The sequence below is a fragment of the Ceratotherium simum genome, chromosome 37, assembly GCF_057802395.1.
Source record: "Ceratotherium simum simum isolate JZ-2026a chromosome 37, ASM5780239v1, whole genome shotgun sequence".
In the NCBI taxonomy this organism is placed as follows: Eukaryota; Metazoa; Chordata; class Mammalia; order Perissodactyla; family Rhinocerotidae; genus Ceratotherium; species Ceratotherium simum.
Window position 1 is genome coordinate 20267971 of NC_141936.1, and position 15001 is coordinate 20282971.

The following is a 15001-nucleotide window of genomic DNA, read 5'->3' on the forward strand; positions in this document are numbered from 1 at the left end:
CTCGACTTTCCACATAGCCTTTATTGAGTGTATCTTACTTTAAAATGGAAATGGCATAGCAGAGCCTCTTGCACAAGCCACATTAGGGAGCAGGAAATGGTGGCGAGAAAGTTCCTGGTTGAAGTGTTGTTGGACAAGTGGGCTATGTGAAATACTCGTGCTAAAATTTTTTGAGGAGCAAGCTGTTTGTGCTTTGTGTGTTTCTGGAGAGGGTAGCTTTTCACTCCATCATTATATCCACCCCCCCCAAAGAAGGCTGAGGTGAATGAAAGTGAAAGCTTGGCCTCTTGGGTGGGTCCTGAACATTGGGAGAGTAAAGGAGATCTTTGAGAAACAGCAAGAGCCGTTTTGGGGGAGGTAAGGAGACATAATCTGTCATGAGCAGTAAACCTGCACAGATATTACCTCATGTGATCCTTCTGCAGTCTCATAAAAGTAGGTATTGGTCTCCTCATTTTCCTGATGAGGGAACAGCACTGAAAGAGATTAGTAACATAGCCGCCAACTGGCAAAGCTAGGCTTGAAAGCCAGGACCTTCGGATACAAAAGCCATGCGGTCTTGGTTCTTACCAAAGACTGAGGAGGGGGCCATGTGGTGATGGTGGAACTGCCCACAGGGTACCAGCTAGGCTTTCTGTGACTGTTATCTCCCTGCTCTGGGCTTTGACTAGTCACTGAATAGTTAGCAGGTCACATGCTTCGGGATGCAGTGGGGGAAGGTTCATCACTGGGTCAGACCCTGGCTTCTCTGTGCACTACAGCGTTAGGATGAGCCTCCTTGGCACTGGACAGGGGCCAGGCGAGAAAAGTCTCAGTGTGCCTCACAAAGGGGAGGGACAGACATTCCTGGGTACTTACTGTACCCTCTCATTTAATCCTTTCATGAACTCTGTGACATAGATGTTGTTAGTCTCAGGTCCCCCCACCACTATCCACCCCTCCATCTCTCTCTCAGAATAAGACATTGATTAAGTATAATGACCTGCCCAAAGTTTCACAGCAACAAACAGAAGACCTTACGTACAAATCCAAGTCTTTGAGACTCTAAAGACAGAACTTAAAGCTTGTTTCTAGTTTTTATTTTTTTCCTAAGAATTTTTTTCCTAATTCCTGGAGAGTCTTGCTTCTTCCTCTTTGAGTGAAAAGGCACTTTTGGCTTTCTCTTTTTAAACATTGCTACTTCCCTTGGGCATTGGGTCCCCCTTTCCTTCTGACTCTCACCCGTTACTATCAAAACTGGGTCTATGTGGCGGGCCCGGGGATCATCTCAGAGTATCTTTGATTTAGGGATTTTATTTAAGGTTTCTGGATCATCCCTGTGTAACATCTACCTTATGCCCTAGAGTGGAATTACGCTGACTCCTCTCGCATCCTGCAGCCAATCCATCAGCAAGTCCTGTTGGCCATACCTTCAGATAGATCCAGAATCTGATCACTTCTCATCACCTCCACTGCTACCCCTTGGCCCAAGTACCATTATCTCCCACCTGGTTGTTGTAGCAGCCTGCTAGCCGCTCTGCCGACTTCTCCTCTTGTCCTTCTGTACTCAGAGTGATCCTTTTAAAATGTAAATCAGATCTTTTCACTCTTCTGTTTATGAGCTCTAATGGCTTCCCATCTTACAGAATAAGAGCTAATATTATCTCACAGTTTTAAATCAACACAGATACATATGGATACCTGCCATGCTCTTCGTCTGATATAGGGTGACCATGTAATTTGTCATCCAAACTGGGACACTTATAAGAGAGAAAGGGAGCTCTATTAACAAATAACAACAAGCATAAACTGGGACTGACCCAGGCAAACTGGGAATCTGGTCGCTTGACCCAGATAGCCACATGGATCTTTCTCTCTTCCCTTTAGGGCTTTTTAAAATGTCACCCTCTCAGTGAGGCCTTCTTTGACCTCTATTTAAAAACTGCAACACATCCCTGCCCCATCCCATAAAGCCTGTGCTGATTTATTTTTTTCATGGTGTTGTCATCATCTGATAGCTATGTATTTGTTGTTGATCTCCCCTCTCTAGAATGCAAACTTTGAGAGGCAGGGGATTTTTATCTTTTGTTCAATATACTACATCCCCAGCATCTCAGTCATCCTGAGCACCACAGATGGTCAGTAAATATTTGTTGAATGGATGGATGCGGGAGGGTTCTATTTCTTGAAGAGTCTTTCTCACTAAAGTCCCCTTTCCTAAACCATTTTTCTTGTTCCTCTCTCTTTATTTTTTTAACCCTGCGGTAATTTGAGACCTTAGAAGAGTTATAAGTGCTCCTACCCCTTAGAGGAGCTAATGAGGAAAATTACCATGATTTCCTAAATTGAGACTCAGGCTTCCTAAGCAAGGAAGTTTGTAAACCAGCAGAGTTTACCAGATTTCAGGAGGGAGGGGAGGAATTCTTACCCTTAGGAAGTCACACGTTGGGGGCCCTGCCCTGCGGTTGTGACACTGTGACAGTCGGTGTCAGGGCCTCAGGGCCGTGCCAGAGCCAGACCTGCTGAAGGCTGACGCTGGGATCTCCAGTTTGCTCATTTCCCCTTTTTCTTGTATTCAGTCTGTATCCTCAGCCCGTGGGCCCATATTGAGTGCGGTGAGCAGTGCATCAGGGTCCAGCCTTTCCTTACCCAGGACCCTAAAGGTTTCTTTTCTGAAACAGCCTCAGAGGAAAGGAGGGATGAGATGGACATGAAGGGTCGGGGTGAGATCAGATCAGGCCTCTTATTTCTAGCTGAAAGTTCCAATTGGGATCTGTCCAACAGATCCTGTTGGGATCCGAGAGTAGGAGGGAGTCGTAGAATTTCTGGACCACTAGGAGTGAGTTTTAGACCTGAGGAAGATGGGAGTTGGCTAAGAGGGGACTTTGGGCCCCCTAGGTACCAGTAGGGGCTGCAACAGGGACAAGAAGGGAAATAAAATGCCCTGTAGGATTTCTGTAACTGGTTTTCCTAAAGCTCCTGATATGGCTGTATAGGAGGGGCCAAAATCCTAGTGAATTGGAGACGGGAGCGTAATATAGCTCTGTGGCTATTGAAAAGTCGCAGTACTAGCAGTAAGTAGTGAAGAGCTACTAAAAGAGGTTACATGAATGTAGCAGGAAGCCTAAAAAGGGAAACTAGAGGAAGCTTCTGATTCCTCATTGTTGTATCAATAATAGTTTGGAGGGAAGGCAGCCTTGGCACGCAGTTTTATAGTGGAGAAAGCCACTTGGTGAAACAAAGGGAAATTCCCATGGGCATATCCGTAATTCAGAAAACGAAGCTTTTTGCAATCCGGTGGGTGTGAGTTTAGCCTTCTGGTCTCGTTTCCCAGGAGATACGTCCACGTTTCACACCTTGTGCCTCAAATACTTCCACCACGTTCACAGTTTAACCTTGCAGGGCTCGACTTGAAGCTTTTTGCAGGACGCTCAGTCAGAATTCATCCCTTTCTTCTCCTCTGTGTCGTAATACCCTGTGTTTATAACTCTGTTACAGCATAATGCTCGGGGGAAAAAAAACCCCATATATCTGCCTATCTCCCGTGTGTGAATATAAACTCTCTGAGGCAGGGGCTCTGCCTTACTTGTCTTTGTACTAGCTCAGTCCTGTTCTGAGGAAGGAAGGACGGGTGCATCCATTCACGCCACCCCCCACCCCCGCTTGTAGTGCCTGGCACATGGTAGACTCTCCATAACTTCCTTGCTGAGTAGAATTGATTCTGGGTTCATCAGATGAACACATTATACAATAGACTGACCTGTCTCTTCTTCCCCTCCTCGCCCTGGGCAGTGACCCGCTTCGTGGCTGGTACACCTTGCTCCTGGCTCAGTCCTGCTTGTAGCAGAGCACTACTATTTGCTTTTCTTCATCCTGAGTCCAGCCTTCTCCCTTTGATCTCTGCCGCCCGCTGCAGCTCGCCCGCCATTGTCTTGTGCGAGAGCTAACGTGTCTCCTTCCCAAGCTCAGGCCTTTCCACCTCTCTGCCCTAGCGTATTCTGAGGGCGACGCCCAAGCAGTCAGTGATGACGGGGAACAGCTAGAACAGGAGTAAGGGTATGGCCTCTTAGCCCCCGGGAGTTCCAGGTAGGGCTACTGCCTCCTTTTTATCTGCTTACTTGTTTCTTGTCACCTGAGGGAGCTTGTTCCTGAGCTGGATGGGAATATAGTCAGATGATCTGTGATGCGAGGGGTTCAGGGCTGTGATCCTGGGAAAGGCCGTATTGCCTTTTTGATTAAAATTCTGCTGTTCAGAGAAGTAAATAGGGTGAGTGGGCCCTGAAGCCAGACTGTCTGGATTTTCATCCTGCTCCACCACTTCCTAGCTGTGGCTACATCAGTAAAATGGGCTCATCCTATAGCCTGCCATGTACATTCATTCACAAATAGTTATTGAACCTATGATGGGCCAGGTTGTTCGAGGTGTCAGGGAAATAGCAGTGAATAAGGCAAAAATGTGTTAATATGTTTCAATACTTAGAACAGTGTCTAGCACATAGTAAATATGCAGCAAGTGTACCAGTATTCTCTTCCCAGTGCTTTTCTGATAATGCGTAGGTGGGATCAGCTTTGGCAGCAGCTGCAGGACCAGATCTCTCTGAGAAGGGGAAGGCTAGAGGGTGGGCTAATACATCGGTTCTGGATTTGGACTTAGGTTCAGGACAGCACTGCCTTCAGTGGCCTTTTGTTTCTGGCACTTCTTTTGAGACTAAATACGTGAGCTGGCTAAAGATCACCCTGGGAAATTTATGAGTCTGTTTAGTTCCATAGAAAGGGCAGGAGGAGGTGACCCTGGACTGCCTAGATTCTGCCTAGGCCATTTGTACAAACAGCACAGTGCCTACCAAGCCATGTGTGGGTGACCCCAAGAGAGGCCACATCTCTTGAGCAATATGAAGGGGGGTCCTAGATTCATGAGCTGTAAGGAAGGAGAAGAGCAGCTGTTGGCCTCTTCGCTGTCAGCTCTCTGGCTGTAGAGTAGAGGACCTTCTGCTGTAGGAGGTGGCTTGGGGGTTGGAGAGCTGAAGCTAGGAAGGAGAGCGGGGTGACGTAGAAGTGTGTGGCTGAAGGTTTGCCTTCCCTGTTTCAGTTCATTCCTTGGGGAGGGCTGCTGAAGAGGGTTACGCTCCTACTGTGATTACTGGCTAGAAGGAAAGTTTGGACTCAAGGCTCCTGATTCATTGTCTGTGGTTTCCAGTGAAAGTCCAAGACTGATAATGTCTTTATGGGAGTAGGGTTGGAGTAGAAATGTTTATTTCCTGGGGATCAACAAGTTTTTCAGCTCCCACCATGCTGAGGGAAAGATAACTGTATCATCTTGACTATGGTTCAGCAACTGCCTCACTGATTCCCCCACCTTCTGTCTTCCATCCTTCTCCCACAGTGGGTTTTCAGAAATGAACGCCCTTATAGCCCAGAGAAAGTGCCCTTGATGAGAGATATGGGCCAATCCAGGATTCTTGGGTCGGTTCCCATGTGAGCTGCTGGCGTGAATTCCCTTGGAGACCTGCTCACTTGGCTGGGAACCATGATTATTTGCATGCATGGGGACAGATGAAGTCGTTCTGGGCCCTTTCCAAGATTCTGAAATGCAGCCAGGTTCAGGACCACTGGACACCATACTCTTTCATCTCTCTCTCTCTCTCTTTTTTTTTTTTTTTGGCGAGGAAGATTAGCCCTGAGCTAACATCCGTTGCCAATCTTCCTCTTTTTGCTGAGGAAGATTGGCCCTGGGCTAACATCTGTGCCCATCTTCCTCTCTTTCATCTCATTTTTATTGCACTCTCTTTAGCCTTCAGCCATTATTTCAACTCAGGTCAACCGAGGATATGAAACTTGAACTAGGCAAAGCATGTAAATCCACAGTTCATTCCGTAGTGAAGGAAACAGATAAATATAGTGTGATTGTAGCAGTGTTTCTCAATATTTTTTTCATTATCACCTCCCTAAGGAACCTTTTAGGACATTTTTTCTTAATCACCCCCCCACCCCACCCAGGAAATTTTTAGTACTATAGATACACAAAAATTCTATTTATGTTTATGTATATCTGTGCTTTTACTTTAAAGATTTTATTTATTTATTTTTCCCCCCAAAGCCCCAGTAGATAATTGTATGTCATAGCTGCACATCCTTCTAGTTGCTGTATGTGGGACGCGGCCTCAGCATGGCCGGAGAAGCGGTGCGTAGGTGCACGCCCAGGATCCGAACCCGGGCCGCCAGCAGCGGAGCGCGCACACTTAACCGCGCTAAGCCACAGGGCCGGCCCTGTGCTTTTACTTTAAAGAATAAGACTTTTTTCATCCCTCAAGAACCAATTTTCACCCGCAGTGGGGGGAATATCACCCCATTGTGAGTTCATGGATTATAGTAAAGCACAGGGAGGATCACAGTAGGGAATATGAAATGTCAGGTAAGCCTCCAATGCTTTGCAAACTTTATTTCCTCCATCTCCTCTGACTGAACATCACAACTTCATAATTTTTTCTTGTCTTTCATTCCCATTTTGTTCTCTCTTCCCTATCCTGGATTTCATCTTTTTTCTCTCTTTAATGTGGAAGTTTAGGAATGAATTTAATTAAAATAGTAATCTGTACAGCTCAGGGACAATTTAGGGAAGATGATTTCCTAAAACAGTCCTCTAAGAGGTCATCCCTATGGAAGAAGAGCCTAGAGACCTCTGGCGTATTCATGGGAAAACGTAATAGACCTCAGTATTGGGAGAAATAAAGATACACGTTTAGAATTGCCTTTCAAAGGGGGATACCTCCCTAGAGGTCTTTATATTGGTCCTAACAGACTTGGATATGGATGCCCTATATCGGATCTAACTTCTGTATATGAATTCTTTTGGGGTTGATGCCAGTTCTGCCCAGTGGAATATCAAGTTCCTTTTCTCTGGCAATGCAGTGTAACCAATGACAGCATCTCCTCTCCCCTATAGAAACTACCAGAGGCATGCAGTGTTGGTGATGGGAGACCCTTTGTCATGAATCTGCAGAGTCTGTATTTGGCAGTCACCAGGCAAGAGGTCCAGGTGGGACAGAAGCATCAAGGCACTGGTGAGTAGCTCCAGGGTACGTGGTCTCCCTGAGGTTAGGGTCAGGGTCCAGGTTTCTGATGTCCAATATGGTGGCTCTAGCCACTTATGACTGTTTAAGTTTAAATTAATAAAAATGAAATAAAATGAAAAATTCATTTCTTCATTTGCTCTAGCCACATTTCAGGTGCTCAGCAGCCACATGTGGCTAGTGGCTACCAAGTTAGACAGTGCAGGTACAGAACATTTCCATCACTGTAGAAAGTTCTATTAGACTGGTCTAGGTGCTTAGGAGAATTAGTGAGAGAACCAGGAGAAAGATTACTCTCCCTACCTGAGCCACGTCAGGAAATGTGTAGAAGAACTGTTGGCTATTTTTCGTGTGTGTGGTGAGGAAGATTGGCCGTGGGCTAACATCCGTGCCCATGTTCCTCTACTTTATACGTAGGACGCCGCCACAGCATGGCTTGGTAAGTGGTGCGTAGGTCTGTGCCCGGGATCTGAACCTGCGAATCCCGGGGCTGCCACAGCGGAGCACGAGAACTTAACCACTATGCCACCCGGCCAGCCCATGTTGGCTATTTTGAGTCAAGGAAACTCTTGTCCTGCTTGGTCAAAGTGGGTCTGGGGACTCTTCAGACTCAGAAACAGGGTTTTCTGAAAGTCAGCTGGAAGTTGGATTTGTGGCTACTTCTGGCTATTTGTATATTAGAACCAAACCCTGGCCTTTATCAGAATGCCAAGGTAAATGCCAATGTCTTTCTGGTAAGAAGAAGACATTTATCACAATCTTCCCTTGATCTTTCTCATTCAGAAGATCCTCAGACGTCAAGCAGCGCCTCCCCGCAAGGAACAGATAGCCAACTTCTGAACCAGCCCGAAGAGCTGATCTCCTCAGCACCATCCCTCCCAGCGCCTGAGAAAGAGCCCACAGTGAGTCATGAACAGCTTCCTGGGTGGTGTTCTGACAATTGGAGGAGTCTGTGCCAATAGCCCTTAAGCCAGTGGTCCCTGAAATTGCCACCTAGTTGATGCTGCCTTAACAATATTGGGGGATACTTGTCCCAGGATACCAGGCCTCCACATTCTGGATTTCTAGATGGAGACTCATGGTTTTTCACGTCTTCCCTTGCTGTCTCCTCTCTGCAATTCTTGTGCTGAATGATGGACCTTGACTCTTTTTCTACCTTATCCCACTTCTGGTGATGGTCTCTGAGGCTGTTCCCTGGGGGAGAAGGGATGTACACATCTCCTGCACAAGTCTCACATCACATTCACTGCCTGACATAGACGTCAGAACGCCTGTGTCAGCCCCTTCAAAAAGGCCTCATCCTAACCAGAGCCACGGAAGGCAATTCCTTTCCTAACTTAAGAGGAACTGTTCAAAACCCCTATTAACTTGGGTTACTTTTTTTCCTAGGGTACTTCAGGCCCTGTGCAGAGACCTCAGCTGTCAAAGGTCAAGAGGAAGAAGCTAAGGGGGCTCTTCAGTTAACCTATTGCTGTCTCAACTGCTGAGGATGGACTTGGAGAATGATGTCACCTTGAAAGGAGCTCTGTGGCAGCAGTATCTCTGACACAGTTATATAGTCAGAGGCCCCACTGAAAGAGCAAGACAACTGAGGTTCATGTTGACAGGCACCTGGGTACCGTTAACCGAGGCAATCTTGGCTCCAACCCATCGGGCATCGGCCTTCTCTATCCAAGTGGAAGCCAGTCTCTGGAATCCCATATTCTCCTCTTTTTTGATGGAGGTTCTCTAGACACAGGACCCTACCATGGACTTTAGGAATACAAGGCAAGTCAGCAAAAAGGCACAACATGCTTAGGAAGCCTTGTCTACCTCTCTCAAGAGTCCCTAGCCATCCCAGGGGCTCCTCAGAGACCCACCTCTTTCTTTAGCATGGAATAAAAACCACTCACATTCCCTTGCTTTTGAGAGCACTTATTCTGTGGAACACGTAACCCACTTGACTTTACTGGGTTCCACCCCGTTGTGGTCTCTGGATGAAGTCTAGGCCCTCAGTCCAGTCCTTCAGCTTCTTCTTATGGTCCTCTGCGGTGGCCTGTGCTAAGCCTCCATCCGGGGCTTGATCTTGAAAACTCTCTCCATGGTGGGCACAGGGCAGAACAGATGGCTGCTGCTCTCCTTTGCCAACTTGACGTAGGTTTTTTGTTCTGTTTCCAAGGCATAGACAATAGGTTAGCCCACAATATGGGACTGAAATTATGAAGAGCTCCAAGCACTAGGATCAAGGTAGTTTCCCACTGGAGTGAGAGAAAAAGGAATTTTTTTTTTTTTTTTAAAGATTTTATTTATTTATTTTTTTCCCTCCAAAGCCCCAGTAGATTGTTGTACGTCATAGTTGCACATCCTTCTAGTTGCTGTATGTGGGACGCGGCCTCAGCATGGCCGGAGAAGCAGTGCGTCGGTGCGCGCCCGGGATCCGAACCCAGGCCGCCAGCAGCGGAGCGCGCGCACTTAACCGCTAAGCCACGGGGCCCGCCCAGAAAAAGGAATTTTACTTTCCCATCCTTCCCTCCACTTCAAATAACATGGTAACTAGAAGAACCGGGAAAGGTGGGATGACAGGGAACAAGAAATGGCCATAGGAGTTCCCTAGGACAACAGAATTGACCTATAGAATGAATAGTGCTTAGCAAGAAAAAATAGAAAGGCTGTAGGAGATAGGCAGAATCTTAGACAGTTAGAAAGTCAACTCTTTGGACAAATCTAGCAAGATGGAGCAGACCAGGACTGGCAGAGTCCCTTGGCCTTCTCTGCTAGGTTTTCGTCTATAGGTAAGACCTTATGAGACTTTACCTTGGAGAGACAGGAAAGAAAGGAGAACTCAGATGTTCACTGGCAACTGTTAGGCAGAGGAAGGGGTCAGGGCAGAACCCACAGGGGCCTTTTCTGGTTTATTTACAGATGACGGTCAAATGCCTGCTCATCCACATGTTCTCTCTACCTGGGACTGGTGTTTCTGTCCTTATGTCAAGTCATGTGAGAGGGGACAGTCCAAGCAATAATAATGATTATAATAAGAACAACAATAATAGTAAATTTATTGAGCAGTTAATGTATACCAGGTACTCTAATGAGGGCCTGACATTGACTCCTCACAGCATCATGTGAGGAAGATTCTGTTAACCCACTAGGAAGTGGAGGCTTGAAGTGATTAAGTGACTTACTTAAAGGTCACATAGCTAATAAGTAACAGCCAGAATTTGAACCTGGACAGCTGAGTTCTTAACTGCGTTATTATGTACATTACTGAAAACATTTTCCAGGAGGGATGTTAGGTCCTTCTCGCCTGTCTCCCACTGTAACATCCTTCTCCTGTGACCCTGCCTCCTTTCAATAGGCTGTTCTTCCCATTGGCTCTTCAGGGCAGGAGCCTGTGAGGACTCCGGGACTGGCCCCCGTGCCTCACCTGCTGGTGAGCTCCTGGGTCTGCTGGAGCTCCACCAGGGCTCATTCCCAGTTGCTGCTGGCAACTTTCTTTACCTCCAGACCACAGTGCCCCAGGGTGTCGTGACTGTCATCAAAGTGAAATGGGAACTATGTAAAAATCTATCAGATGGCTCACTTCATTCTTTAGTTTCTTTTTGGCATAATTTAGATAGTCAGATTCCAGTGTCGAGATATGAGACCACATGGAAAATGGAAAGACTTCCCCAGCAAGCAAGAATATAGGTTCTTTGTCCTAGATAATCCATCTGCCCTAAGAGGACAGTCTCCAGGGCAGGCATTTTTAATCATAGTGGGATCAGGGGTTTGTGAATCCCCCAAAATTGTAAGGAATATTCTAAGAGCATAACATTTTTCATGTTCTCAAAAGAATGTATACTTTTTAAAAGGGTTAGGTAAGAATATGCCTAATGACCTTCCCTTCCGCTGTTCCCTTTATCCCCAAAGGTGGCTGCCTCCGTGGGGATCTTGCCCAGACATATCCTTAGAGAAACATTGCTCCCAGAGGCCCTGCTTGAGGCGTCCTTGCCCTGAAGCTCTTACCCCCAAAGCTAGGAGTGGTGGTTGAGAATCATTCATCCCAGGGCAAGTCCAGGGAAATCCCTGCCTTGACAAATTGGCCCAGCCCGGCTGTATTCCAGCCCTGCCCCCTGGCTTGGGCCCCTCCCCGAGGCCCCCAGCCTGGCCCAACCCCCACTCCACATGCACATAAAAGGGTCGAATTCTCGTGGCTGCTCCATAAATTTTATTCCGTAAATATTAGTTTTCCCTGTGTTTAATAAAGCAGTGGCCCACCTCCCCGCCTACCCGCCCGCTCCCCGGGGCCGGGGCTGGGGCCAGGGCTGGCTGGTGGGAGAAGGGACTCTTTCAATTGCTTTGGAGTATTTTTAGAAAAAAAAATAATATAAGGTGGTTTACACGAGCAAGCCAGCAAACGAGGAGCAGGACTAGGGACCTCGAGGAAGTTCCTGCAGGAACTTGACCTAAAAAAATAGAGAAATAGCGCCACCTAGGCTGCAAGGCCTACTTGGCCTTGCTGGCTGGTTCACCCCTCCCCCATGGTCACCTAAGACAGGCCAGCTCTGCTGGAGGAGAAATCTTCATCCCTTAGCATTCCAGCTGGGCAGCACCTCCTATACTCAGGCCTCACCCAGGGCTTCCCCAGCAGCCCTGGAAGGCAGAGCCCATGCTGGGTCCTGGAAAAGCCCACGAGGGTCATTCTCTTTTCTCCTGCCACCAGTCAGCCAGTCTCCCAGATCAAGGAGTGTTTCCAAAGGATAGTAAAGTTATTGAGAAGGGACAAAGGAGCTTCTAGTCTCTTCCCACTGAATCCTGAGGAGCTAGCCCTGGAATTCCTAGGCTGTAAGGTGGCAAAGAGTGAGATCTGCTCCTATGCTCTGGACGTGAGAAGAATCTGTCACTGTCAGACCCAGATCCTTCCAGGGGCCTGATGCAGTTCACCTACATGGGCACTTGCGGGGAGGAGAGATGCTCGAGTCTCCCGAATACTCAACCCTACTGCTGCTTAGTTTTATCGCATGGAGCGTTTGAACTCTCCTTGCCGTCCTGTTCATTTAAACCTCCCATTTTCCGAAGCCCTGACCTCCTCCTTCGCCCTGGTCTGCTGGGAGATGAGCAGGAGCCCCATGTGTCATTCTCTGTGCAGAGATGGCAGGAGGAGGGGGATGGAAAAGGCCGTGCTTCCTCCTGGTCCTGGATTTAGTCTCATTCTTGATGTTGTTGCTGGGGCATTTTCTTCTCTCCAATTGTGTCCCTCAATTCCTCTTATTTACAAAAGTAGGAAATTTGCTCTAAAGAGTATAGGGAAACCTAAAATCGTCTTAATTACTGTTCCTCGTGATGTGGTAAGCTCACTCTTATTTGTTTCTGCCTATCACCTCACTATCTGCTATTGATGTAATCTGGTGTATATACACATGTCCTATGTGCTGTGTGTTTCCATCCTTTCCTTAGATCTTCGAGATCTTAACCCTAACTCGGAAAATACCACTGTGGGGGTCTTATCCTACTAAAGGGTGCCACTTGGTGTTAACTGGGTTTTTGATACAATCAGGATATGCTTTTCTAAGCTCTGCCCTGAAGTATTTTCTATCTTCTAATTTTCCTGAAGAAGAAACTGTTCCAAAGGAGTAAGTGACATGCTACAAGGAAGCCACCAAACTCAGAGCTCAACGCCTTTGGCTCCTAGTCCCTGTTCTGAGCATCAGTAAGTGTTGGCTCACAGAATTGTAAAGGATGATGCTAGGCACTCAGATACAGAGAGAAATGCTGGAGAGAAGGGGCCCACACTGTGGAGGGAGGGTTTTCCTAGCTTCTGTGACCTCCTGGGAGCTGATAGAGAGCACTCTTGTTGAGGGCCCCTCATTGCTCTATTTTTCTTCCCCCTGTCTTGGACAGGGCCTCAGAAGATCCCACCCTGCAGGGAAACATCCAGAGAGGGGAGGGCATGAGGTGCTTGTCTGTGTGTGAGGCAGAGGGACCCTGGGGAATTTCTCTCTGCCTGACGAGCTCCCTCAAGTAGAGGTTTCTATCTATCCTCTTTCATCCCAGACCCTTTGGGGAATACGTTCTCCCCTCCTGAGACTTTGCCTTACCGTGGCCTCTATGCTTCCCCTCAATTCTGGGGCCTCATTTCTGTCCCCTGGCACATGGAAGTCATTAGGTAGCCCCAAAGCATTCTAGCCAAGTCTCAACCACTCCTCCAAACTGTGAAGTCCTGCCTGCATTCAGTTTCTCTATCCTGGAGCCCAACTGATTTTGTTCTGCTTTCCACACTCCTGGACCCTTCCGAGTGAGGACTAGCCTCCCGGCACCCAACTCTTCTGAGTTCCTGAGACTCTGGGCCAGCCTAGGGGAACCCGGAAGAGGCACTGAAGAACTCCAGGGTGTGGGGAGCACACAGCCATTGACTCACCTGGGAAGACTGTGCCAGGATTACTCGTCCTGCTGGGCCAAGGGCCAGGAGTTAAAGGAGCATGCAGTGCCACACTCTGCCTCCCTACCCTCACTTTGGGGCCAAAGCCAGTAGCAGGGTTAGAATCGGGGAGTAGGTTCGGGCACCACTGGGAGTCCCTTCTGAGATCTGGGTGCTGTATTTGCTTTTGCATATTGGCAGCTGGAAGGGGAACCCATCCCAGCTCAGCATTGTTGTCTAACACGGTTAATCAGATCCTATAATCCTGCTGTGGAAATATTGGGCCTCACTCAAAACAATAGAGACCAAGAATATTGTGGTTAAATTTCAACCAACTGCCTCCCTGGCCTGTTTGCCTAACCCCTACCCCCCTCTCCCGGGCCAGAGTCCTCCTCGCTTTATGGACCCCTGATAGCATCGACAGCCGGTCAGAAATCGGTGACGGGAGAAGGGAGAACGGAGTAGGGGAAGGGTAATCTTCTTGCCTGGCACTCCATCCTGCCTCCCCTCCGAGCCCAGGCCTTGAAGGGTGAGCAGGGGTGGTGGTGGGGGAGCCTTGCAGGGTCGGGGTCTGTGTTCAGGGGTCGAGAGCAGTACTGATGGGAATCCTGGGTGGTAAGGAATTCCTTATTCGAGACAGAAAAAGACTGCTGCCAGATGAGAGGGAAAGACGTCCAGTTTCATTTATTATTGCTGCCTGGCGCTTTCAGGGCACAAAGCAAGACCGTTTGGTCCTATGTCACATATGGGAGGAACAGGAAGGCACTGGTTGGGGGAAGGGGAGTTGGTAATGAGGATTTCTGTTTCATTAGTAACCTGATATAACAGCAATACAAATAATAATACTCTGATGATGTATGGAGGTGATACTGATGTCTCAGCTTGAGTGGTTCTCTGGTAGTGGTGATGTCCATTATGTTGCTCTCTTTAATAGGTACTAGTTAAATGTGGCAGGATAATTTACATAATTAGAATAGCAGGACAGAGGGAATAGATAAGCTGTACAATGGCATTTTGAATCAAAAAAAGATGCAGTGTCTGGATTGTGCTAATGGGGAAAATTAACACGGTGATATGTTCAGCAAAAGGGAGAGAATGTTCCTCTTGCAGACACGAGGGCACCAGGCTTGTGAAGTGGCCGACTCCAAGTTTGTACTTGGCCGTTGTGCACCCCGGAGGCACTGGGCACAAATTGCAGCCACCCTGCTTTTGGAGGTGTCACCAGTCACCGAGGTGAAGTACAGTGAGGCCCCAGCTCTGGCGCCGTGGACTATTGAACGGTCAAAGTGTATGTGGGTGTTTAGGATGTGAAGAATGAAAACAGCAGAACTGTGCCAAACGAAACTGTGTTTACTTAATCTGTTCATATGGGGTGCGGTGGAGCCACAACAGAGAGCACTTGATGTTTCTCACCTAGGGTGCTATGTGATCATTCAGGCACTGGCATGGCTCCTGTAGGTTGTTCATCAAAGCCATTTGAAAGCAGGAACTGCTTGCTGGGAGGTGAGCTTCCCACCAAAAAGACATCTGGAAAATAATTCCTGGGAATGAGAATCTAAGAGGTATGTATGCT

General features: G+C 47.7%; 1 protein-coding gene across 5 annotated transcripts in view; it reads left to right on the forward strand.

Moving 5' to 3' along the window:
* Positions 1 to 8945, forward strand: part of NHEJ1 (non-homologous end joining factor 1) — a 77453-nt gene extending 68508 nt beyond the window's left edge. For 4 of the 5 annotated variants that reach the window (XM_004427572.3, XM_087424803.1, XM_087424804.1 and 1 more), the window contains exons 6-8: positions 6923 to 7040; positions 7833 to 7951; positions 8439 to 8945. In XM_004427572.3, coding sequence (XP_004427629.1) covers positions 6923 to 7040; positions 7833 to 7951; positions 8439 to 8513 — 312 coding nt within the window. In that variant the 3' untranslated portion in view covers positions 8514 to 8945. The remainder of the gene's footprint in view (positions 1 to 6922; positions 7041 to 7832; positions 7952 to 8438) is intronic. The other variant, XM_087424807.1, reaches the window with a different exon arrangement.
* The last annotated feature ends 6056 nt before the right edge of the window (positions 8946 to 15001 follow it).